This window comes from Bactrocera neohumeralis, unplaced genomic scaffold (assembly GCF_024586455.1).
Source record: "Bactrocera neohumeralis isolate Rockhampton unplaced genomic scaffold, APGP_CSIRO_Bneo_wtdbg2-racon-allhic-juicebox.fasta_v2 cluster10, whole genome shotgun sequence".
Lineage (NCBI taxonomy): Eukaryota > Metazoa > Arthropoda > Insecta > Diptera > Tephritidae > Bactrocera > Bactrocera neohumeralis.
The window spans coordinates 17,802,171-17,824,014 of NW_026089623.1; the positions used below are offsets into that span (position 1 = coordinate 17,802,171).

The following is a 21,844-nucleotide window of genomic DNA, read 5'->3' on the forward strand; positions in this document are numbered from 1 at the left end:
GAAATTCGAAAAACGAACAAGAGAAGACGAATCATTGTGCACCATGACAATGCGAGCTCTCACACATCGGCTCTGATGGGTCATCCGCCGTACAGCCCTGACTTGGCACCCAATGATTTCTTTTTATTCCCACACATCAAGAAAATAATGCGATTTTCGTCGCCAGAAGATGCTGTTGAAGCATTCAAAAACCATGTTTTGGAGGTGTCTCAATCGGAGTGGAAAAAGTGCTTCGAAAATTGGTTTGAGCGCATGCAAAAGTGTATAAATCTTGATGGAGAATATTTTGAAAAACAATAAAACCATTTTCGTTGATAAATATCCCTATTTTCATTATTAGGCCAGAAATATATATAGCAGCCCTCGTACCAATACCATAGTAAAGGTAAAGGGGTCATGGTATTCTGTTTACTACGTTGATGACACACATGGCAATGTAGTAAATTCAAAGCAAATTCAACTAGCTTTGTTTCATAGGCATGGAATATTAAAAAAAAAAACTTTTAAACAATATATATGTAGTTGTGTGTTATGGAGAAATAAGTACAATTATTTAAAATACTCTACAGTTAATATATTTTCATCGCGAAAAAAACGGTTTGGTTAAAGACTGCCTGAAAACCTCACATAAAACAAGGCCTTTCTTACTTTTCCGCAAAAAAAATGTGAAAGTGTTTTGTTTTGCATTTCATTTATTAAATTTTTAAGTCATTTTGACAGAATATTTCGAAGAGCTTTTGTGTTAAATGTTTTAGCAAAGTTTGTTACCTTTTTTAGCTGTGTTTATTGAAATACCACAACGAAACATCATAGTATTGTTACCAGCAAAAAACTACATTGCTCATATGGTATTTTAATAGTATAAGGTGACACACATATGGTATTGTTTCTACATGTCTGTCAACCGAACATTTTATAGTAAAGTCAGTCGGATGTTCGAAAATCCTGACATTAGATATTTAAGTGTTGTCGCTCAAATTTATCTAGTTTAGGCACAAAGATACTGTGAGTAAAACACGCTCTTTAATTTTCACTGAAATAACTCACATTCGAATGGCAACTCTGCTTGATAAAAGAGTGAGTAATTGTGCGTGCTAAAAAAAAATTAATTAATTTCGGTGGAAAAAGGCAGAAAATTGGCAAAATATGCTTATCAATCCGGAGAGTCCAAGGCGTGGTGTTCAGATGTAGTGGAGTGCAGAAGCAGCGACTTACAACCACTGATTGGTTTTGATTGGAAGGCTTGCTACTTCGCCGATATCACTTTTATTGGACATAGAGGAGAAAAATATCAACTGTTTTGGAGATTTTTTTGGCGCCACAAAAAATTACTTATATTACCTTAGCCTAAAAGTATACCAAAAATTTAGATCAATAATTATTCAGAAGGCAACTGAGTTAAAGGGTTGCCAAGAATTGTTTATTTTATATTTATAGTTTTATTTATTTATATGAATATAATTGTAAGCAAATATTAAAATCAATTATGCCAATTATCAACACCCCAACTCCAGGAGGGGGTAAATTAACTAAAACTGCCAAAAAAGATGTCACAATCGAAGAAGTAACAAAAAAGCTAGAGGAAATGGAACAAATGTGTAAAAAACTCTCGCTGGAAGTAAATTCTTTAAAAGCTGAAAATATAAAGCTCAAGTCAACCGATGCAAAGAAAATTCTGAATTTGAAAATAAGGTTGAATTCTCAACGGATGAAGAAGAACTAGCTAGAGAAACGGAATGGATTCTTAAAAAAAGGCCAGCCAAAAAACGAAAAGCGGAGTATTCTCCTGATCTTCCGGAAAAAGAAGACAAAGCCATATCAAAACCGATTACCCCAAAAAAATAGTTCGCGGCCTCCACCAATTATGGTGTCTGGAGATGCCAACGGCAGTAATTATCAGCAACTATATGCTATTGCAAAATCGGAGGCAAAAAGCAATTTTACCGTTAAACTCTTAAGTAATGGAATATACAAAGTAAATACTTTCTCCATAGAGGACTACAGATGCATAGGTATCAAAAGCACTTTCGAGTAGAAATATACATATCTTGGTATAGCTTTGAGAACAAGCAAACGCGGTCAGTTAGAGTTATTGCAAAAATTTGCACAATTCTTATGATCCAAAATCGATTATTGATGACTTAAAATAGCAAGGATTAAATGCGCTGAGAGCTGTCAATCGTCTTCAGTGGAAAACCAAAACTCCCCTCGACATGTTTTTGGTAACATTCGATCCCATGGAGAACATAAAAAGATTTACGAAACCAAAACTATATTAAATTCAATTGTTTCTATTGAACCGGTAAAACTGCATAAGATGATACCACAATGCAAACATTGCCAGTCATTTGGCCACACACAAAACTATTGTGGCAAACTACCAAGAGGCGTTAAGTGCGCCGGTAAGCATAAGACATCTGAATGTTCGAAATCAGAGAAGCAGCAGCCTAAATGCTGTAACTGTGGCGAAGCACATCCAGCCAACTATCGAGGGTGCCTTGTTGCCAAAGAATTACAAAAACCACGAGATAACACAGTCGGCCACAAAAAAGGTGATGGCCTAGCCCAAAAGGTAGAAGGTCCTGTAGACTTCGGGAAGAAAATCAATAAACATCATCAACAAGAAGATCCTAAAATTACAGCTGAAACACACGCAAATTATCCTACTGCTTCCAGTCAAGAAAGCGAAGAAATCTCAAGTTGCACAAGCAGTGAGCTAAGTGAGGAAATCAAAGATTTGAAAAACAATAAATCTCCCGGTTACGACCTGATTACTGCCGAGGTCCTAAAACAGCTTCCTCAAATAAGTATAGTAAAAATTACCAACGCGGCTTTTTATCTTAAATACGTGCCAACTTATTGGAAAATTGCTGAAGTTATCATGATTCCAAAGCCAGGAAAACCAGGATATGATGTATCTTCTTACAGGCCCATATCACTTCTACCGATAATATCGAAGCTTTTTGAGAAAATTCTCAGAAAACGTCTCAATAAAAACATAGAACGAAAAAGCATAATTCCAGCGCATCAGTTTGGGTTTCGAGCCAACCATTCTACGATTGATCAAATCCACAGGATTACACACATTATTGAAAAAGCCTTTGGGGAAAAAAAAATTCTGTTCTGCCGTGTTTTTGGATGTTGCAGGACTCCTTTCGAAACTGAAACTGATTTTACCGAAACAGCATTATGACATCATAAAATCGTATTTATCAGATCGCTACTTTCGCGTTAAACCATGAGACAAATATTCTATTCTTAGGGAAATAAAAGCAGGAGTTCCACAAAGTAGTGTGTTGGGCTCTCTTCTTTATATTCTATTCACGCACGACCTGTCAGTAGACGGCAATTATACAACAGCAACATTTGCAGATGATACCGCGTTGCTTGCTGTTGGTAGTAGTGAACACGAGTTCACCGCTAATCTCCAAAACGCTGTGAATAAAGTCCTACAATGGGCAAAAATGGCAGGTAAAACTGAATGAAGCTAAGTCTGTACACACTGTTTTCACACACAACAAGATACAGCACTTACCAATTTTCATAGACGGTGTACGAATACCATACTTTAATTCCGCTAAATACTTAGGAATGACGCTTGACTCTAAGCTACAGTGGAAAGTTCACGTAAAAAATAAACAAAACAAAGTACTAAGACTAATTGTCAAAGCGCCTTGGTATTGTAGATGTGCTGATATAGAGCGTGATCTAGGCGTGAACTCGGTTAGCGCAGAAATATTAAAAATTGCAACAGCACATAGCGCAAGATTGCTACAGCATTGTAATGAAGAAGTAGCCATGTTAACTTCTAGAGATGGACCTCCAAGATGACTCAAACGCCTCAAACCCAGCGATCTTTTAAATTAGCCAATATTCTCATAGTAGTTTTGTAATTTTGTAATTATACGTTTAAGTCATATTCAAGTTGCTTGTTAGTTCTTTCTTATTTGAACTAGTTGTAATGTATAAATTAAATTTAAAAAAAAAAGTTTTGACCGATATATGCGGTCTTTGTACCCGGAAGAAAATCTTTATATTAGGTATAATATACATATGTATATAGGCTAAGGGAAGTATTGGCCCGATTGAATCCATTTTTGATATACAGACATACCAATATCACAGAAAGATTATACCTGAATTTTCTGTCCATCGGTGTCACTTTCTACTGCGATCTTTTGTACCAAACTACAGTTTTATATCTTAATGTAGTGCTCAGTTTGGGTACTTTATATATTTACGGTTAATGGCGATTTGTAGGCGTGGCAGTGGTCAGATTACGCCTTTTTACGAACTCGTAATTTTTTAGTACTAAGAAGTCTGATTACCAAGTTTCATCAAGATATCAAAATTGTGAGGACGGACAGACAGGCAGTCATCCGGATTTCAACTTTTCTCGACATCCTGCTTATTTTTATATACATAACCCTAGATCTATCTAAACTATAATACTCTGTAGCAACAGGTTGCAAGAGTACAAAAATCATATTTGTTAAAGTACCCTTCAGTTTATTTTTTTAAAAAACGTTTGCCACGATGTAAGAACTAACAAAACTGTCCGCTACTAATTTCGGACGTTGCATTCATTCTACTCTTTAATATCCAAGCTGTAATTTTGTTAAAATACTTTCGAAACTGTTCTAATTTACGTACCTGTATTGCCTTAGTGACGTTATAGCTTCCTTTGCTGGGCTTTCAATCTGCTGCCCTTTGAGTCTTAGACTAATATTATCAGTTTATATTAACAATTATTTTTCACTGTTTGGTTCGAAAAGCGTTTTTTAACTATATTTATACTTTCCTTTGCAGTTTAATATGCTTTAGAATAATGATTTTTAGTTTTTTAAACCCTTTTTTTTTAAATAAACATACGTGATGCCACTGAAAAAAGTTAAAACATACAGGTGAATTTTCAGGTAGTTTAGTTACTCCCTGTTAACATAGCTAACTTTCTAGTTAATTATTAAAAACTAAAATGATAATTTTATACTCCAAGATCGAAACACTTGCAATTTCGGAATTAACACCTAATTGTGTAGGACTAATGTAACTTGTGCTGGATACTATAACTGGATTTTGCTTTCGGGATGGCTACGATTTAAAGTATTTGAAACTATTGCTTAAATTTGTGACAGGAGATTAGAAGTGAAGCAAAATGAAATGGGAAATTCATTGAAATCTGTAATCGTCGTTTATAACAATTTGTACGTTCGTTATGAAATTATCACTTTTTTAAATTGGTTAGTACTTCTCCAACCTGCTGAATGGCAGCGGGGCCGATGGATTTCCGGCCGAGGTATTCAAATATGGCGGCGAAAAACAGATAAGAATTAGCTTCTTTATAGAATATGGTGCCCGACGATTGGAATATACATAAGGATGCTCAGCCCAATCCACAAAAAGGGAGAACCCATAATCTGCTCCAACTACCAAAGCCTCCTCAACATGACATATAAGGTTCTATCGAGCATACTGTGGGAAAGATTAAATAACGTCAACAAACTGACCAGATATTCACCATGCGAGAGCAAAAAGAAATATCTCCGGTCATCAAAGAAATAGTCGTCGTGGCTCCCACTTCACTGTTGACTGTCATAACTTCGAAGTCGTAGATAATTTCGTCTATCTTAGAGCCAGCATTAAACCAACAACAATGGATTCCAACACAGAATAACTCTTGCCAACAGGTGCTACTTTGGACTGAGTAGGCAATTGAGAAGTAAAGTCCGCTCCGAACAAAGACCAAAGTCTACAAGTCACTCATCATCCCCGTCCTCTTTTATGGTACAGAGGCATGTACGTTGACAACATCTGATGAGTCGGAGCTACGAATTTTTGAGAGAAATGTTTGGCGAAGGATTTATGGTCCTTTGCCCATTCCCAACGGCAATTACCGCAGTCAATGGAAAAATGAGCTGTACGAGATATACGACTACATGGACATAGTTCAGCGAATTAAGAGAAAAGAAAGAACGACTTGCACGCTGTTGTAAACTCAGCTTTAACCGCGTAAAAAAAACAAGAGTTCGGTTTCAACGAAGCTAAAACACCCTTCACAAACATAAAACATTCCTTAAAGGACTTTGATCAATCAATTTGTTTGACAGCTATCTGCTATAGTGACTCGATTTAAACGATTTCTTCGGAGATTGCGCCGTTGTTTTGGACTTTTTTTCGTATAATTATCTTTTTAAATGAATACATTTCCTTACGAGTTCTGGGTTCTGATCGAAAGGTTTCCTGAGAAGAAAAGGACGTGTGCATAAACTCTGATTAATATTTCTAAACTTTGGGACAAGCGTATTCACAGAGAGGCGCACATGAATAAATCAACTCAGTTCATCATACTGATGATTTATTTATAAATTTTTAGGGCCTTAGACGTTTCTGAATATTATTGATTTTTCAAAGTATTTTAAGAGGAGTACATAATCATTATTGATTGATAAGCATGTTACATGTATTGATATTCAATAATTAAACTATTACGAAAACAATAACATATTTCTAAAAAAAAAGTATTAACAATTTATCAAGAGAAAATATTTAAACTTTACCCTTTTCCGAAATCCCATGTAAGCTCCGACAAAAGTCAAGGGCACTGATACTCCGAACCAGAGGCCGAGCAAAGCAACAAGTGTACTGAATGGAACTGCGCCTGAACTACCTTCGTGCCAAAGGACTAAATTCATTACGAAAAAAAGCCCAAATACAATCCTAATAAATAAATATATTAAACAGTGAATAAGTTTAAAATAATCGTCTTACCCAGGACATACAACAGAAGTAAGAATTACATTACTTTTCCATTTAACTCCTCCAAAACTTTTGTAAATTCGCGATGATACATATCCTGCCGGCGTTCCAAGGGAAACAAATAAAACCATCGAGCAAGTCATTAATGCTCCCCGATTTGCTGGAGAAAGAAATCCTAAGCAAGCAAATGCCAACGTAATTAAAGTCATGCAAGTTACTTGCACACCGGATCCGAGAAAAATTGACAAAAGCATGCCCTTCCTTGGTGGCCTAAATACATCACCATGTACTAATTTCCAACCAAATTCTTCTTGGGCATCTTCTCCACTATCCATTTGATTATAGCGTGCAATATCTTTATGTAATGTTCGTAGCATAATCATTGCCACCATTCCTGACAAAAATAGTACTATAATAAGAGAGTTGAGGATGGAGAACCATTGAATATTTGTGTGAGGCATTGATTCTAGAATGTAATCCCAGCGTGATGACCATTTAACTGAATTATCCATATTAAATTGGACGCTATATGTATAAGAAATTAACAGGTGCTCTCCTCGAATTGGCGAATTGCTTTTTAAAGCAAGTGGATCAGTATTATCACAGTCTATTTTTGAAGAGCTTATGTGATTAATCGAACGAGGTATAACTTTAACAGAAATAATACGGCCCCCATTTCCATGAAATCCAACGCCTTCTTCAGGTTGTCCGCTGTGGTACGTAATTCGCAGATCTACATGATTAAAAATGTAATAAAATCCTCGCCTATTGTAATTTGGATTAACAAGACAGGCTTCATCGCTATCCGGCCGGACAAAACAACCCATTGGGAATCCTGTACTACAGTATTGTTTGTCATTATCTAACGGATAACACCAAGTCACGGGCATATTATCAACAATCCAATGATGTTGATAATTTAGACTTATCCCTTTTTTAAGCAGCATGATGCGATGATCACTTTCTGGATTGTCACCAGTATAGTTTTTAGTACACACCTGAAAAAAATATATTAGATAATGAGATTATTTGTACATACCTTTTTAAGAAATATAGCACATTATTAGTTATTGGTGCACTTAAATGATACCATACTTAAAACGTAAGAACGGGGTATGTTCGGGTGCAGCTACACATATTTACTCCAGCTGTTTTTAAGAATCAAAGGTGGAGAAATAATTTCAGGTGCTGATAGCACTTAATATCTTTTTATATTAAAATATCAATTTGGTAGTGCTGAATTCAGGAACATGACAAAAAAGCGCTATAGTAATTTATGATATTCTCAAAAAAGCTTAATATTTCGAAAATGTTTGTTTATGCGCTACTAATCGTTTTTCCCCAAGTGGCCGCGTGGTTCGCAACAATACACCCATAAAAACTATTCAAAAATGCATTTGCAAAAATGCCCTTAGAAAACAGATAATTCTGTCAAGGGAAATGGATATATCGACCAGGTCAATGTCAGGATATTTTCGAGACGATTTTCACATGAAAGTCTAACCTCGGTAAACTTGCCACCTTTTGATAACGTGCTTGAAGCTGCTGTAATGGTTTGGTGAAAAGACTCCCGTAAAAGCGAATATCTCTGATATTAAAAAAAAAGTATTTTACTTAGTTTGTAGGACTGTCCTAAATTACATCAAATATTAGCGCGGTCTATCAACCAGTTTGTTTACAGCAGCTGCTTAAATCGGTACACCTCAGTAGTGCGTTGATATTTATACTTCTTCTTATTCTTTACTGCCGTAGAAACCGTTTACGTCCCATCGAATGCGATATTCGGCGTGGCCAACGCGCAAAGGCCAATGACATCAATATCATCAGCATACGCCAGCAGCTGTACACTCTTATAGAAGATTGTACCTTCTCAGTTTAGTTCTGCTGCTCGAATTATTTGTTCCAGAAGTAGGCTGAAGAAATCACCCGGAAGGGAGTCGCCTTGTCTGAAACCTCGTTTGGTATCGAATTCGGTATCGGAGACGTAATTCCCGATCCTGGCGGAGCTTTTGGTCGTATTAGTTTTGCAGGGATACCAAATTCAGTCATCGTGGCATAAAGGCAGCTCCTTTTCGTGCGGTCAATGCAGCTTTGAAATCGACGAAGAGGTGGTGAGTGTCGATTGTCTTTTCACGGGTCTTTTCCAAGGTTTGGCGCATGTTGAATATCTGGTCAGTTGTTGATTTGCCAGGTCTAAAGCCACACTGATAAGGTTTAATCAGTTTGTTGACGGTGGGATTTAATCTTTCACACAATACGCTCGATAGAACCTTATACGCGATGGCGCAGATTGTGCGTTATTCCTTTTTGTGGATTGGGCAGAGCACACTTAAATTACAATCGTTGGGCATGCTTTCGTCCGACTATATTCTACATCAGTCACTAGATCACGTTTGGGGGTTCTACAAGAGTATGCTCCGGTCTTGAAACCTGCTGTCAGTCGCCGCATCTTTTCGTAGAATTTTCGAGCATTACCCCTGTCGGCCAGTTTTTCAACCTCTTCATACTCACGCATTTCGGTCTCTCTCGTTTTCTATCTGCAAATGCGTCTCGTTTCCCCATTCAACTCTCGGTATCTATCTCATCCCAATGGTTTCGGTTGCAGCTGTATGTAAGGAGCTTGACTGTTAGTAATTTACCATTGGGGGCCATTCCCAGTGGAGGGGATATTTCGCTTTCTCACTTAGCTCGCCTTCAAACGGATGTTCTTTGGCTACCCAGACGATACATGGTCTAGGACCGGAAGTCGTGAGCTGCTTGAGCCATATGAATCGTTTCTGGCCATTCCCAAGTGAAGGGCAATCAGAGAACTTTCCTCACTTGCGTGAACTTATAAACATGACTCCATCCTATTTATGCAATGGATACAAATATCGAATAAAGAATTTATCTCAAATTTTATATTTCTACCCAAACTTTGCGTACGGAAACGTTGCGAGTGTTGGAAAAGGGTTACGGTGATTCAGTTTGATCAAAAACACAAGCCTGCAAGTGATAGAAAGCCTTCAAAGACGGTGGAGAGATCGTTGAAGACAAGCCTTGTTCTGGACGACCTTCGACTTCTTTAACTGATGAAAATATGAAAAAAGTAAAGGATATGGTGCCTGAAAATCATCAGGCAAGTGTTACAGAGAAGGCAAGAGAGTCTATCTCGAGAGTCCGGTTTAATGATTTTTGTGGATATTTTGGGTATAAAACTCGTTTTTGCTCGACTCGTCCCGATAAAGATGTTTATTTTTTAAAAAGAGCACCGAAATAGGTACATTCATGAATAGCATTATAACTGCCGATGAGACATGGGTTTATGAGTTGGACAAGCAAACAAGTCAACAATTACGGGATGGAATCCGTTTTCAGTTGAACGAAGAGATAAAACAAAATTCGCTGTAAAAGTTGAAGGTCAACCCATAAAGTTCTTATGAAAAGTGTTTCGACGACTGGAAAAGTCGTTTGCATAAGTGTATCACATCGGATTGAGATTATTTTGAAAGCGACAAGAAAAATATTGATGAATAATTAAATATTTTGCGTTTTATTTTCAATTAACGGGTACTTTTTTGTCACAATGTATAGCTGCAAATGCTTGGCCGTCTTTAACTCCGGATTCCAATTCATTGGAAAAATATGGAGCCTCAAAAGATTTTTGATTCGATCAGCGTTGTCAATACCAATATAAATACATACTGGCCGATATATTCGACAAAAAGTCTGCTAGTAGAAAGGAAATCATTATATGAAATATATGGAAGCTGAGGAAATTCATGGACCGATTTCACAGATATTCGAAAACGCACCATCACTTTTGTAGACTGATCAATTAAGGGGCCAGTAGGGTAATCTTTTTTCCAATTTTTTTTTTTTTGCATTTTCTGTTCACTTACACCTTTAGAATTAATGTAGAAACCCACTTTACCATTGGAAGGTTTCGAAAAAGGCCCAATAATAATAATGCCGCTCGACATTCGGAGCGCTCGGAGTGCACACCTCAAACTTTACACACACCTCAAAACACACTTTTTATAACTGGCGGATTTTGTGCTCGTGACATTTGGTTTCAACAAGACGGCACACATAGCACCAATCTATGGATTTATTGAGAGAACAGTTCGGTGAACAGATAATTTCACGTTTTGGGCCGGTTGATTTACCACCAAGACTTTTTCCTGTGGGGATATGTAAAGTCTAAAGTCGTTATTAGAAGAGCTTATTGTGAAGCCTATATTTCTACCGTTAGCGTTGAAAGTGATTTATTCGCTTTAAATTAACTTCACTATGTTTTTTTCAATGAATCACGAATGAGGTGACGATTTTCGAGAAAATTTTTACTTAAAAAATTGTGGTCCGGCTTACACAAATTTTAGACGTGAAATAGATTTATCTCTAAGAAACCTAAGTGAGAAAAGTTCTATGGTTACCATCCGTTTTAAGGCGAGCTAAAGCAAGAAGGCAAAACATACAGCCTCCATATTTGCAAATTATTTGAATCGTTCAATTATAGATTGAAATTTGTCATACATTGGTGCCCAAAGCAATGCTGGATTTACTGTGCTGAGTGGCAAAAAAGAGGTTTGCTGCACGAGTTAAGGAACGTATTCCTTATAATAGTAACAAACATTAAAACAACCTTTTGTTTCAGTAAACAAGCAATATATATGTAAACACACCTAAACAAATAATATAATCTGTATCTTAACAAACTATTAACTAGTAATAAGTAAACATACTAGTTAGTATAAATAGAAGTAAGAACCATGTAATAAGTTACGTCTTAAGAGTATAAATAAAGAGTACACATTTCGGTGCAGCTCAAAATATATTCTTTTGACTCATTTTTACTTATGGTAAAAATTAACTCACGCACAAATTCTTCTTTGGATGGTGTATTCTGATCAAATTTATGAAATCATTTCTGCGGAAATTCCTGATACGAAGTGGTGAAAACCAATATGGTTCATGGACCTCGCGGACACCACAATCCCACTTCGGTTTGTATGTCTGACAATAAATGCACGAAACACTATCCACGTGCTTTTCTTTCGGAAACGCAAACTGGAAATAATGGATATCCACTGTATCGGCGTCGCTCACCAAACGACAATGGCAGAACATTCAGCATTCAATTTAGAGAAGTAAATATCGAAGTTGACAATACATGGATCGTACCATATTCGCCATTATTGTTTAATTTACATTCAAAACTCATATCAATGGTGAGTATTGCAGTTTGGTGAGATCGATCAAATACATACGTTTGCAAGCACGTTACCAAAGAAAGCAACATGGCGGTTATTGGTCTTGAACGAGATGAGATCAGCAAGTATCAAATGGGTCGATAAGTGTACTTCAATTAAGCGTTTCGTAAGAAATTTACTTTTGCAATTGATGAACGTTTTACGACTGTTGTGCATCCCGCAGTTCATTTCGAAAAGGGCAAAGAGTGTATTTCAACCCAGATAATACAGTACAGCCAGTGGAAACACATTGTTCTATTCGGAAATGCCTTGATATTATACATGGAATGCCTCGCTGAAGAAAAGATAACGCAGAAAACAAGGTCAAGTAGTAGATGAACATCCAAGTGTGTTCTCAACTAATGCAATAGGACGAATTTATATAATCCAACCGAAAAACGATGATTGCTTCCACCTTCGGTTGCTATTAATTAATGTACGTGGTTCAACTTTAATTGGGTCATTGCGTGTTGTGAATGGTACGGTGTGTGCGACTTTTTCAGAAGCATGCCAGCAATTACAATTGCTGGAACATGATAATAACTGGAATCAAGTTCGCACACTTTTCGCGAAGATCACTTCGACATATCAGTTAATTATAAAAATAAACAAATAGTGCACGAAACCAAAAGTAAAAAACAAACAAAAAAACAACAAACAAGCAATAATAAGTGCTGCGCAGTGTCATCAGCAAAGCCGTAGACATTCCCTAAATGCCTACTTCAGCTTTGTCGAGCCAACAATAAAAACTCCTGGCAATAAAAAATGTAACGGCGATGATAAGTCATTGCGGCGATCAGCTGAAAAGAAAACGAAGCAAAGGACGCAGTCAGACGAAAACAGCAATCGGGCAACAACAGATGCGGTGACAGCAACAAGCCTGCAGGTACCGGCAAGCATTCGGACAGCGAAAGAAAGCAAAATGCAAGTTGAAAATATACCTAGGAAAAAAGGGCCGTCTGTTAAGACTGGTAATGATCGCTATATAAACGTAAAAAGGAAATCAAGTCCAATTAAATCAGCGGGAAATACCAGGAATTTAAACCAGGCAGGCCAAATAGTAAAAAAGCCAAAAATTTTAAATGGCAACAGATTTGCCTTACCCGGCAAAGAACCTAACGACGATACAAAGGGTACCACCACAATCGTGAATTCCAAACCCGCTCCAATCTATTTGCGTGAGCGTAGCTCAAATGCACTTGTCTCCAAACTAATCAATTTAATAGGCACAAACAATTTTCATATTGTGCCCTTGAAAAAAAGGTAACATAGATGAAGCAAAAATTCAAACATACACTGAAAAAAGTTTCATGGATGTTGTAAAATACTTGTCTAATAATAACAAGAATTACTACTACTACTACTTGTTGTTGTCATACATAAAAGGTATAAAGTCTTCGGTAGACTCTAACGATGTTACAGAAGCACTGGAAGAAGGTGGTTTTAGTATTAAATCAGTTGTAAATATTTTTAACAGGAACAAAGTCCCACAACCAATGCACATAGGAGCATTTTCCTTAAAAAACCAGACAAAAGAGAGAATTACAAACTTTAGCAATGGTACTCAAAATTTGTTTTTTTTTAAGTACCTAAGTAACTGTACTACAATGAACCGATTAAATGAGTGACCTTCAGTGCGCACAAGTAGTCGGAACCTAGTCGGAACCTAGATTTCGTTCAGTACGCACGTCCTTATTCGCGATACTCTCTATTGTTCTCGAATTTGCAAGTGGTTTTTTGTGTTGCGTGAAGTGAATTTTGGAAAATATTTTTGTGGATTCTGGACAACATGGTATGTATTTAATATTAATAATATAAAGATTAAATTAGTTAATGTATTATTTTGATTTTTTTTGGAAAACAATGAGTCATTAAAAAAAACTAAAAAAAAACTTTATTTTTTTTAGAAATTAGTGTTTTTGTTATAGTGTCGGGGAAGTCGAGCTTTGAATTATTTTTCTTAGTTAACTACAGGGTTTCTACATAACATATAAGCTTAAAAATTTGCCCCGTCTAAACAAATAAAGAATTAATTAATATAACGAAATAATATTTTGCGGTAATAATTCCCTTAAAGTAAGCCACCTTTTGACAAATAATTGTCCAAAACCAACAAAAACTGTTCAAGCCCCTAGGTACCGAACATGTACCCACATGTACCCGATACCAATACTCGACTTTGGACCGAAAACATCGTTCAATGTGTGATATATGAAATTGAAATTCATACAGAATCTCTTTCTGGCAATAGTATTTCATTGTGTCAAAAATAGGTTGAATTGGGTCAATACTTTCATGAATCCCTATATACCTAATATAAAGATTTTAGAACTTCTAGGTCACTTTATGGTGGATATATCCGCCAATATTTGAGTCATCTCAATGAAAATTGTAGAATATGTTTTATTCACAACAGTGTATCTTTGCGCCTAAAATAGATGCAATTGCGTGAAAACTTGAATGGCTGCGTGGTGATTTAAATTCTACAACAAAATGTACTCATAATTAAAGCGGATTTAAATAAAAAATGTAGTAATTGTGGGGGAAATCATACGAAAACTATAGAGGTTGCCCTGTATATAAAGATTTAAAAACGAAATTGTCTGTCGGAATTAAAACACGTCGCAATCAAAAGACAAATATGTCTCCTTACGAAAATATTGAAATCACAAAGCCAAATGTTTTACAAACTTTTTTAAGTAAAAATGAGTGTATTAAACATTTGTAGATGGAATGCTAACGGTGTTAACCAACATAAAGTGGATTTTAGTAGATTTCTTGATGAAAATAATATAATGCTATTGCCAGAAACTCATCTTACGAATAAAAAAAATTTCTTTATACCGGAATTTAGACTCTATGTTTTAAACCACCCAGATGGAAAGGAACATGGTGGAACAGCAGTGTTGGTTAGAAAACGATTAAACCACCAAGCATTAGAATCTCATGTTACAGCGCAGTTACAAGCTACAATATCTATAAAAAAATCACTGCGAGGACGAGGTGACGAAAAAAAGCCTAAAGGCTAATTCCTAGAAAAGGAATTTCAACCTAATAGCCCAAAGAACAACTTTAAGCTGTCAATCTTACCCAACACAGCTAATGAGTCGCTCAAGTTTTTTAAAACGTCACCTTCTGAAATTATTAGAATCATAAATGAACTTAATCCAAAAAGTCGCCAGGTCATGATAATATTACCCCAAAAATGCGAATTGAGTTACCAAATACTGCTGTATCTGCTCTTCAATGCAATTCTTAGTTTCGGATATTTTCCAATTTCATGGAAAAAGTCACAGATTATCCTGATAGATAAACCTGGGAAAGACTCAACACCGTCTTTTAACCTGTCTTTCTAAAATATTTGAAAATATTATATAATACCAACGCACCAATACGGTGCTCGTGCTAAACATGGCAAAATAGTAGTAAATATTAGGTTGTCAAATATCTCCCTTCCGCCTTTTTGTTTTTTGAATTTCGCGGCTATATATAAAGCGTTACAGAGCTCGTATCTGGCAATAGTATACATCTTTAAAAGACCTTAACGTAACCTACAAAACGGCGCTATGCATGGTTAGTTTGGATATTGCGTCCAACAGTTATAGACGTGTAAACATGGAGTTCACTAACGCCGAAATTCGCACTATATTAAAGTTTTCCTTCGTTAAAGTCAAACCCGCTAGAGAAAAGTTCCGTGAGATTAATGGTGTTTTGGGTGAGTATACTCTATCACTTCGAACTGCGGAGGAATGGCTCCGACGATTCAGAGTGGCTGAAAACGACACCATGGATAAGCTAGCCGGCGGAAGACCTGTGGCGACGAATACCGATCAAATCATGGAAAACATCGAGTTAGACCGGCATGTGGCATCTCGTGACATCGCCCAGAAAATGGGAGTTAGTCACCAAACCACTTTAAACCATCTGCAGATATACAAAAAAGATTGATTTTTGAGTGCCGCATGATTTGACGCAAAAAAACCTTCTGGACGGAATCAACACCTGCGATATGCTGCTGAAACGGAACGAACTCGACCCATTTTTGAAGCGGATGGTGACTGGCGATGATAAAAGGATCACACAGGACAATATCAAGCGAAAACGGTCGTGGTCGGAGGCCGGAGAAGCGTTCCAAACAGTGGCCAAGCCGGGATTGACAGCCAGGAAGGTTTTGCTGTGTGTTTTGTGGGATTGGAAGTGAATCATGCACTTTGAGCTGCTCCCATATGGCCAGAGGCTTAATTCTACCATCTACTGCGAACAACTAGAGCGCTTGAAGCGTCCAGAATTGGCCAACAGGAAGGGAGTAGTGTTCCACCAGGACAACGCCAGACCACACACTTCGTTGATGACTCGTCAGAAGTTAGAGGAGCTCTGATGGGAGGTTTTATCGCATCCACCATATAGCCCGGATGTAGCGCCAAGTGATTACCACCTTTTCCTGTCCATCACGAACGCCCTTATTGGTGTAAAGTTGAACTCAAAAGAGGCTTGTGAGGAGTGGCTGTCCCAGTTCTTCGCAAATAAGGAGGCGGCGTTCTGCGAGGGGGGTATTCTGAAATTGCCGTCTAGATGGAAACAAATTGAACTAAATCACTGTAACACTTTTTATAAAACATTGAATAAAGAGCAAAAAGGCGGAAGGGAGATATTTGACAACCTAATAGAATTACTAACAAAATAAGAAAAGTATTTGAGCACAGAGAGTACTATTCAGCTATATTTCTAGACGTGGCTCAGGCGTTTGATAAGGTGTGGCAAGAAGAACTTTTATAAAAGATTAAAAAATATTCGAGAATTTTATAAAAAATTGGTAGTCTTTTTTAAATAATAGACAGTTTATGACTGTGTTTTAGGCCCAATTCTCATCACATATACAGCAGAGCTTCCAACAGCTAATAATGCATTGACATCAACGTTTGCGGATGACGGATGACTTTTGTGAGCAATAAAAACATAACAGCATCAAGAATATTAGCGTAGCACTTAAATTATGTAGAAGAATGGCTAGCCAACTGGCATATAAATGTGAATGAATGTGTCCGGCAGTAAAAACTTACAATATTTTAATACCCCAAGCGAATGAAGTAACTTATCTTGGTATTCACCTAGATAAAAGACTTACATGGAGAAAACATATACATATCTAATAAAACAACTCTCATAGCATGAAGATAAGAGCTGCAAATTTAAATTGGCTTTGAAATAAAAACTCTAAACTTAGTCTAGACAACAAAGTGGTGTTATATAATGCGGTCATGTAGACCAGTGTTTCCCACAGTGGGCGATAACTCCCCCTTGTGGGCACTGCAGGTATCAAGGGGGGCGGTATGAGACCCAGAAAGAAAATAGGGGCGTTGTGTAGAGGCCTGGGGGGTTATTTGTAATTTTATTTAGCTAGGAGGCCTCTTAGACAACGACTACATGAGCTCTCGACTCTCAACAACAACTTGTAAACATCAACTAATATGAATTAAAAGATTGCTCAAACTCGGTTCTATATTTCTCTCCGCGTAGTTCATATATCTGTCCTATTTTATTGAATATAGAAAAAATGAAAATCATGTCAATCGGTCGCTCCGTTTCAAAACGGGGCATCTCGACAGGATAGAATTTATAGAATACTAACTGTCAAACGTATTGCTATTGCCAAATCTGTATGTGGGCATTTGCTATCGTAATATAATCATTTGTGCAAAGGTGTAGGCTAGGTAGGTTCGAACTGATGTAGCGAATGCTTTGAGCTCTTGAATAATTTATTTTATCACTTGCGAAATGACGTCGGGTAGGTAGCTGATGTAACGCACGTTTTGAGCTTTTGAACTCCTTAAATCTTTTATGTGGAAAATAAAAAAAGGATCTTTATCCTTTCTTACAAATGTATTTCTGGGAAAAATAAGATAATAAGACAAGGAGAAAGGTCCTTTTTTACAAATGTATTTCTGGGAAAAATAAGATAATACGAAAAGGAAAAAGATCCTTTTTTTACAAATGTATTTCTAGGAAAAATAAGAATTCATATTTTTGGACTACTATATAATAATTGTGCTTAAGCATTCCTATATAAACAATGCAATATTTATTTTATATTCATTTGTGATTTTGCGCGCAATACATAGATGAGCATTACTTAGGCCTCCTTTACACTAATCGCGAAGTTAAACGCATTTCTCAAAGCAAACCAATGTCGGAAGTAAAAAAGAAGAGACGGCAATACTGTGCGGAATACATTAAATTCGGATTCATTGAAAATCCCACAAACCCATCCTCGCCTTTGTGTCTTCTATATCTAAAAAAATTTTCGAATGAAGCAATGAAGCCTTCAAGACCGCAAGATCATTTGAATAAAATGCATCCAGATAAGAGAGACAAGAATGTAGCAAATTTTCAAGACCTCGAGAGGAAGCATAATACTCAGACAAGTGTAGCAAAACTATGTTCGGCGGCTGCTAAGCGAGTTTTATTAAAGATGAGAAAATATGTGAAGAACTATTATTTGATAGAAATTTAGAAACAAAAGGCGAAACCATATTCAATATATTGGAAAAGTTTTGCGATGAGAAAGAAATTCCTTTGAAAATGACAGGGTGCGATAAAGGCTTCATAGCGTACTTAAAAAATAAAATTCCAGATGTCCTTGGTGTACATTGCGTTATTCATAGACAACATTTAGTTGCTAGAAACTTAAGTGAAAAACTATTTCAATCACTGCAATATGTCATCAAAGCAGTCAATAAAATCCGCAACAGCTCTTTGAATGATAGATTATTTCATCAGCTTTGTGTTACTAATGACGAGGATTTCAAGACAAGCTCATAACATCAAAGAATGATATAGCTTAAATGACAGACCTGTATAAATTGTTCAACGACATGAATCTCCAACTGCAAGGCGATAAACTAAATTTAATTAAAACAAAAAACGTCGTTGCTGCTTTCGCCGCCAAACTGCTTATACACAAAAAGAATCTGGGCAGACGTGAGTTTCATAATTTTCCGAATTTATCAGTATCATGCAGTAACGACGAATTGTTTGCCTACTGCCAACATTTGGAAAACCTCCACATTGACTTCACCGAACGATACCAGGACATTTTTAACTTGGAAATACCAGACTGGGTGTTGGATCCGTTTTCAAATGTCAACTGGAGCAATGTCACCACAGCTGGAAGAAGAACTTATAGAATTGACAACAAGGAAATAAAAATCAAGTTCAAAAATGGTTACCAAGAATTTTGGCTACAAAAACCGATCTCGCAATTGTACCCTGGATTGTGGTCAATCGTTCAACGATTCTTGATAGCATTCCCATCGTCATGTTTGTGTGAACGTGGATTTAGTGCAGTGACAACACTGCTTACTAAAAATAGAAATCGTTTGCTTGTTACCGAACGTGGCGACTTGCGACTGTTCTTGAGTAAATTGGAACCTGATATTAACAAACTTATTAAACATCATCAGATTCCTCCTTCACATTAGTTTTTATATATGGATCGATCCTCTGCGAATGGTAGGCACCTTGCCGCGGTGCAGGGTCTTAGGCGCAAGGCATACTCGGCATCCCCCAACCGGTGTGGGTGGTGCCGACAGGCACTGCCCAGGCAGGATGTCGGCTACCACCTCCTAATCCAGGGTGTTATGCGACTCCCGTGCCCATTGGATGATTTGCAGCCAGGAGGTTAATTCGGCTGTAGTATAACGGAGCCTCCCCAACACCGGGCCAAATTGGGGAGTAACTGTGGCCTTACCGCGTCAAGGGGCTCTGGCGTGGTGGACCTTCTAGTTCCCATCAAAATAGCAGACCCGACAGCTCACCCTGTTGAGCCAAGGGTCGTAAGGAAATGATGTATACAAATAACCCTCATGCAGCGGCGCTCGCCTGGAGAGAGGACCTGACGACGAGGAAGCAGCAACGAGCGCCGCCAAGATCCTCGCCAGAAGGCGTAGCGGGTCAGCCTCGGGTGAGTCACATCGGGCGGAGCCCAACGGCGCTCGCAGTGGACGGAGGAGGAGGCGCAGAAGAGGAGGGCAACGCCCTCTCCGAGAGCCTGGCAAACCTGGCGGATGTGACGATCCGCACAGGAAAGGTATGAGTGGTGCCAGTATGAAGTGGTACCTGCGCTACCTCCGAGAAGGAAGGACCCCCGAGGCAGCGGAGGCTATGGCAAAAAGCAGGAGCAAAGGGAGCAACGCATCCCCAGAAAAGGTGCGTGGCAAGACCGTGGCCCGGTCAGTGCTACACTGTCAGCAAGACGTGGCGGTGATAGCGCAGCGCCCTCGGACACGTACGCTCAAGCTGCAAAGCGAAAGAGCGCCAAATCACGCCGCAGGAGCCCCCCAACTCCAAAACACTGAGGGGCAGCAAAACAAAGGTAGCCGGAGGCCAACCTTCCGAATCGGCACCCCACCGGGTGGAGGAGGGGCGGCGCAGATATGCGGATGCTGTCAAAGGCATCCGCATGGCTGTACTGCTTCAAAACTACCCAGCGGAGCTCCTAACACAGGAGGAGCTTACCGCACTCCAGGACCTCTTTATGGAAGAGGTGTTCAGGGGAGCTGAATACGCGGCATCCTTCCTGGTAGTAGAATTCAGAGGAGGAATGATACAGGTGGACTGCAAAGACGAGAGGTCCGCAAACTGGCTGCGGGAGTTCGCTCCAAAGCTGGGGGACTGGAAGGGTCCTGTCCTCTGCGTGAGGAGGGCGGAAGATTTGCCAATCATGCATAGCATGACAATGTTCCTCCCTCGTTGCGGGGACAAACCCTGAGTTTGCCTTAGGTCTGGTGAAAAATCAGAACCTGGGCCTCAGCATATCGTCCTGGCGCATCATCAGCAGCAAGGTGGGAAAAATAGGCGATATGATAGGTTGGAGATTGCACCTGTATATCGATGACGAATCGTACAAGTACGTCCGGGCAGCGAGCTTCCGCCTGTACTACAGATTTAGCACGGTGGTCATGCGGCCAGAGCTACCCTCCACGCAGGAACTCCTCGAAGGGTTAGGAGACCCATTGGACGGCAGCCTGATTGACGGCGGGGAAGAGGATATACCCCTCCTCGAACCAATATTATAATGGCCGTCAATACGGAAATTGCCCAGGTGAACCTGCACCACGCGGCGGCAGCTTCGGCTGTCATAGCGAACAGGTTCACAGCGGAGAAGCTGGGCATACTGCTGATCCAAGAGCCTTGGGTCTATAGAGGAGAGGTCAAAGGCCTCAAAACGGAGTCAAAAAACGTAATCTGGGATCTCTCTAGCGAGAGACCCAGAACTTGCATAGCGGTCAGGAATAATATTGAATTCTCCTGTATTTCAGAGTTCCTGACGCAGGATCTGGTGGCGGTGCAAGCCAGAGACTTCGAAGGCAAGGACTTCGTCCTGGCTTCAGCCTACTTCCCAGGGGAGGTACCTACGGCACCCCCGGAGGTGGTGGAAAGGCTGGTGGAGCATTGTAGAAGGCACAGGCTTCCCCTTATTATTGGGTGCGATTCAAACGCCCACCATGTGGAATGGGGCAGCATCAACTGCAACCCAAGAGGTGAGTCCCTTTTAGAATATATAGTAGGAAGCAACCTAGTGATAGAGAATGTGGGGTGTGAACCCACTTTCATAACTATAAACAGGAGGGAGTTGCTCGACATCACCTTGAGCAATGAGCCTGCGAATGGATTGGTCTCGCAATGGAGAGTCTCGACGGAGCCCTCCATGTCAGGCCACAGGCGAACTGGGATGCCTTCAGGGATATACTAAGCGAGGAATTGAGCAGGAGGGGGCAGACTGATAACAGCAGGCCCGTGGAGATTAGGCTATCTAAGCTATACGAGTCTATCATTAACGCTTATCATCGTAGCTGCCC

The 21,844-nt window shown here is 38.8% G+C and overlaps 1 protein-coding gene across 3 annotated transcripts in view; it reads right to left on the reverse strand.

Annotated features, from left to right (window-relative positions):
* The window catches only part of LOC126765221 (transmembrane 9 superfamily member 2), a 100,666-nt gene that overhangs the window by 37,121 nt on the left and 41,701 nt on the right, over window positions 1-21,844 (reverse strand). For 2 of the 3 annotated variants that reach the window (XM_050482859.1, XM_050482858.1), the window contains 2 exons: window positions 6,769-7,754; window positions 6,558-6,717 (listed from right to left, as the gene is read on the reverse strand). In XM_050482859.1, the coding sequence (XP_050338816.1) occupies window positions 6,558-6,717; window positions 6,769-7,754 (1,146 nt within the window). Of the gene's footprint in view, window positions 1-4,653; window positions 4,882-6,557; window positions 6,718-6,768; window positions 7,755-21,844 lie in introns of all 3 variants that reach the window. The other variant, XM_050482860.1, reaches the window with a different exon arrangement.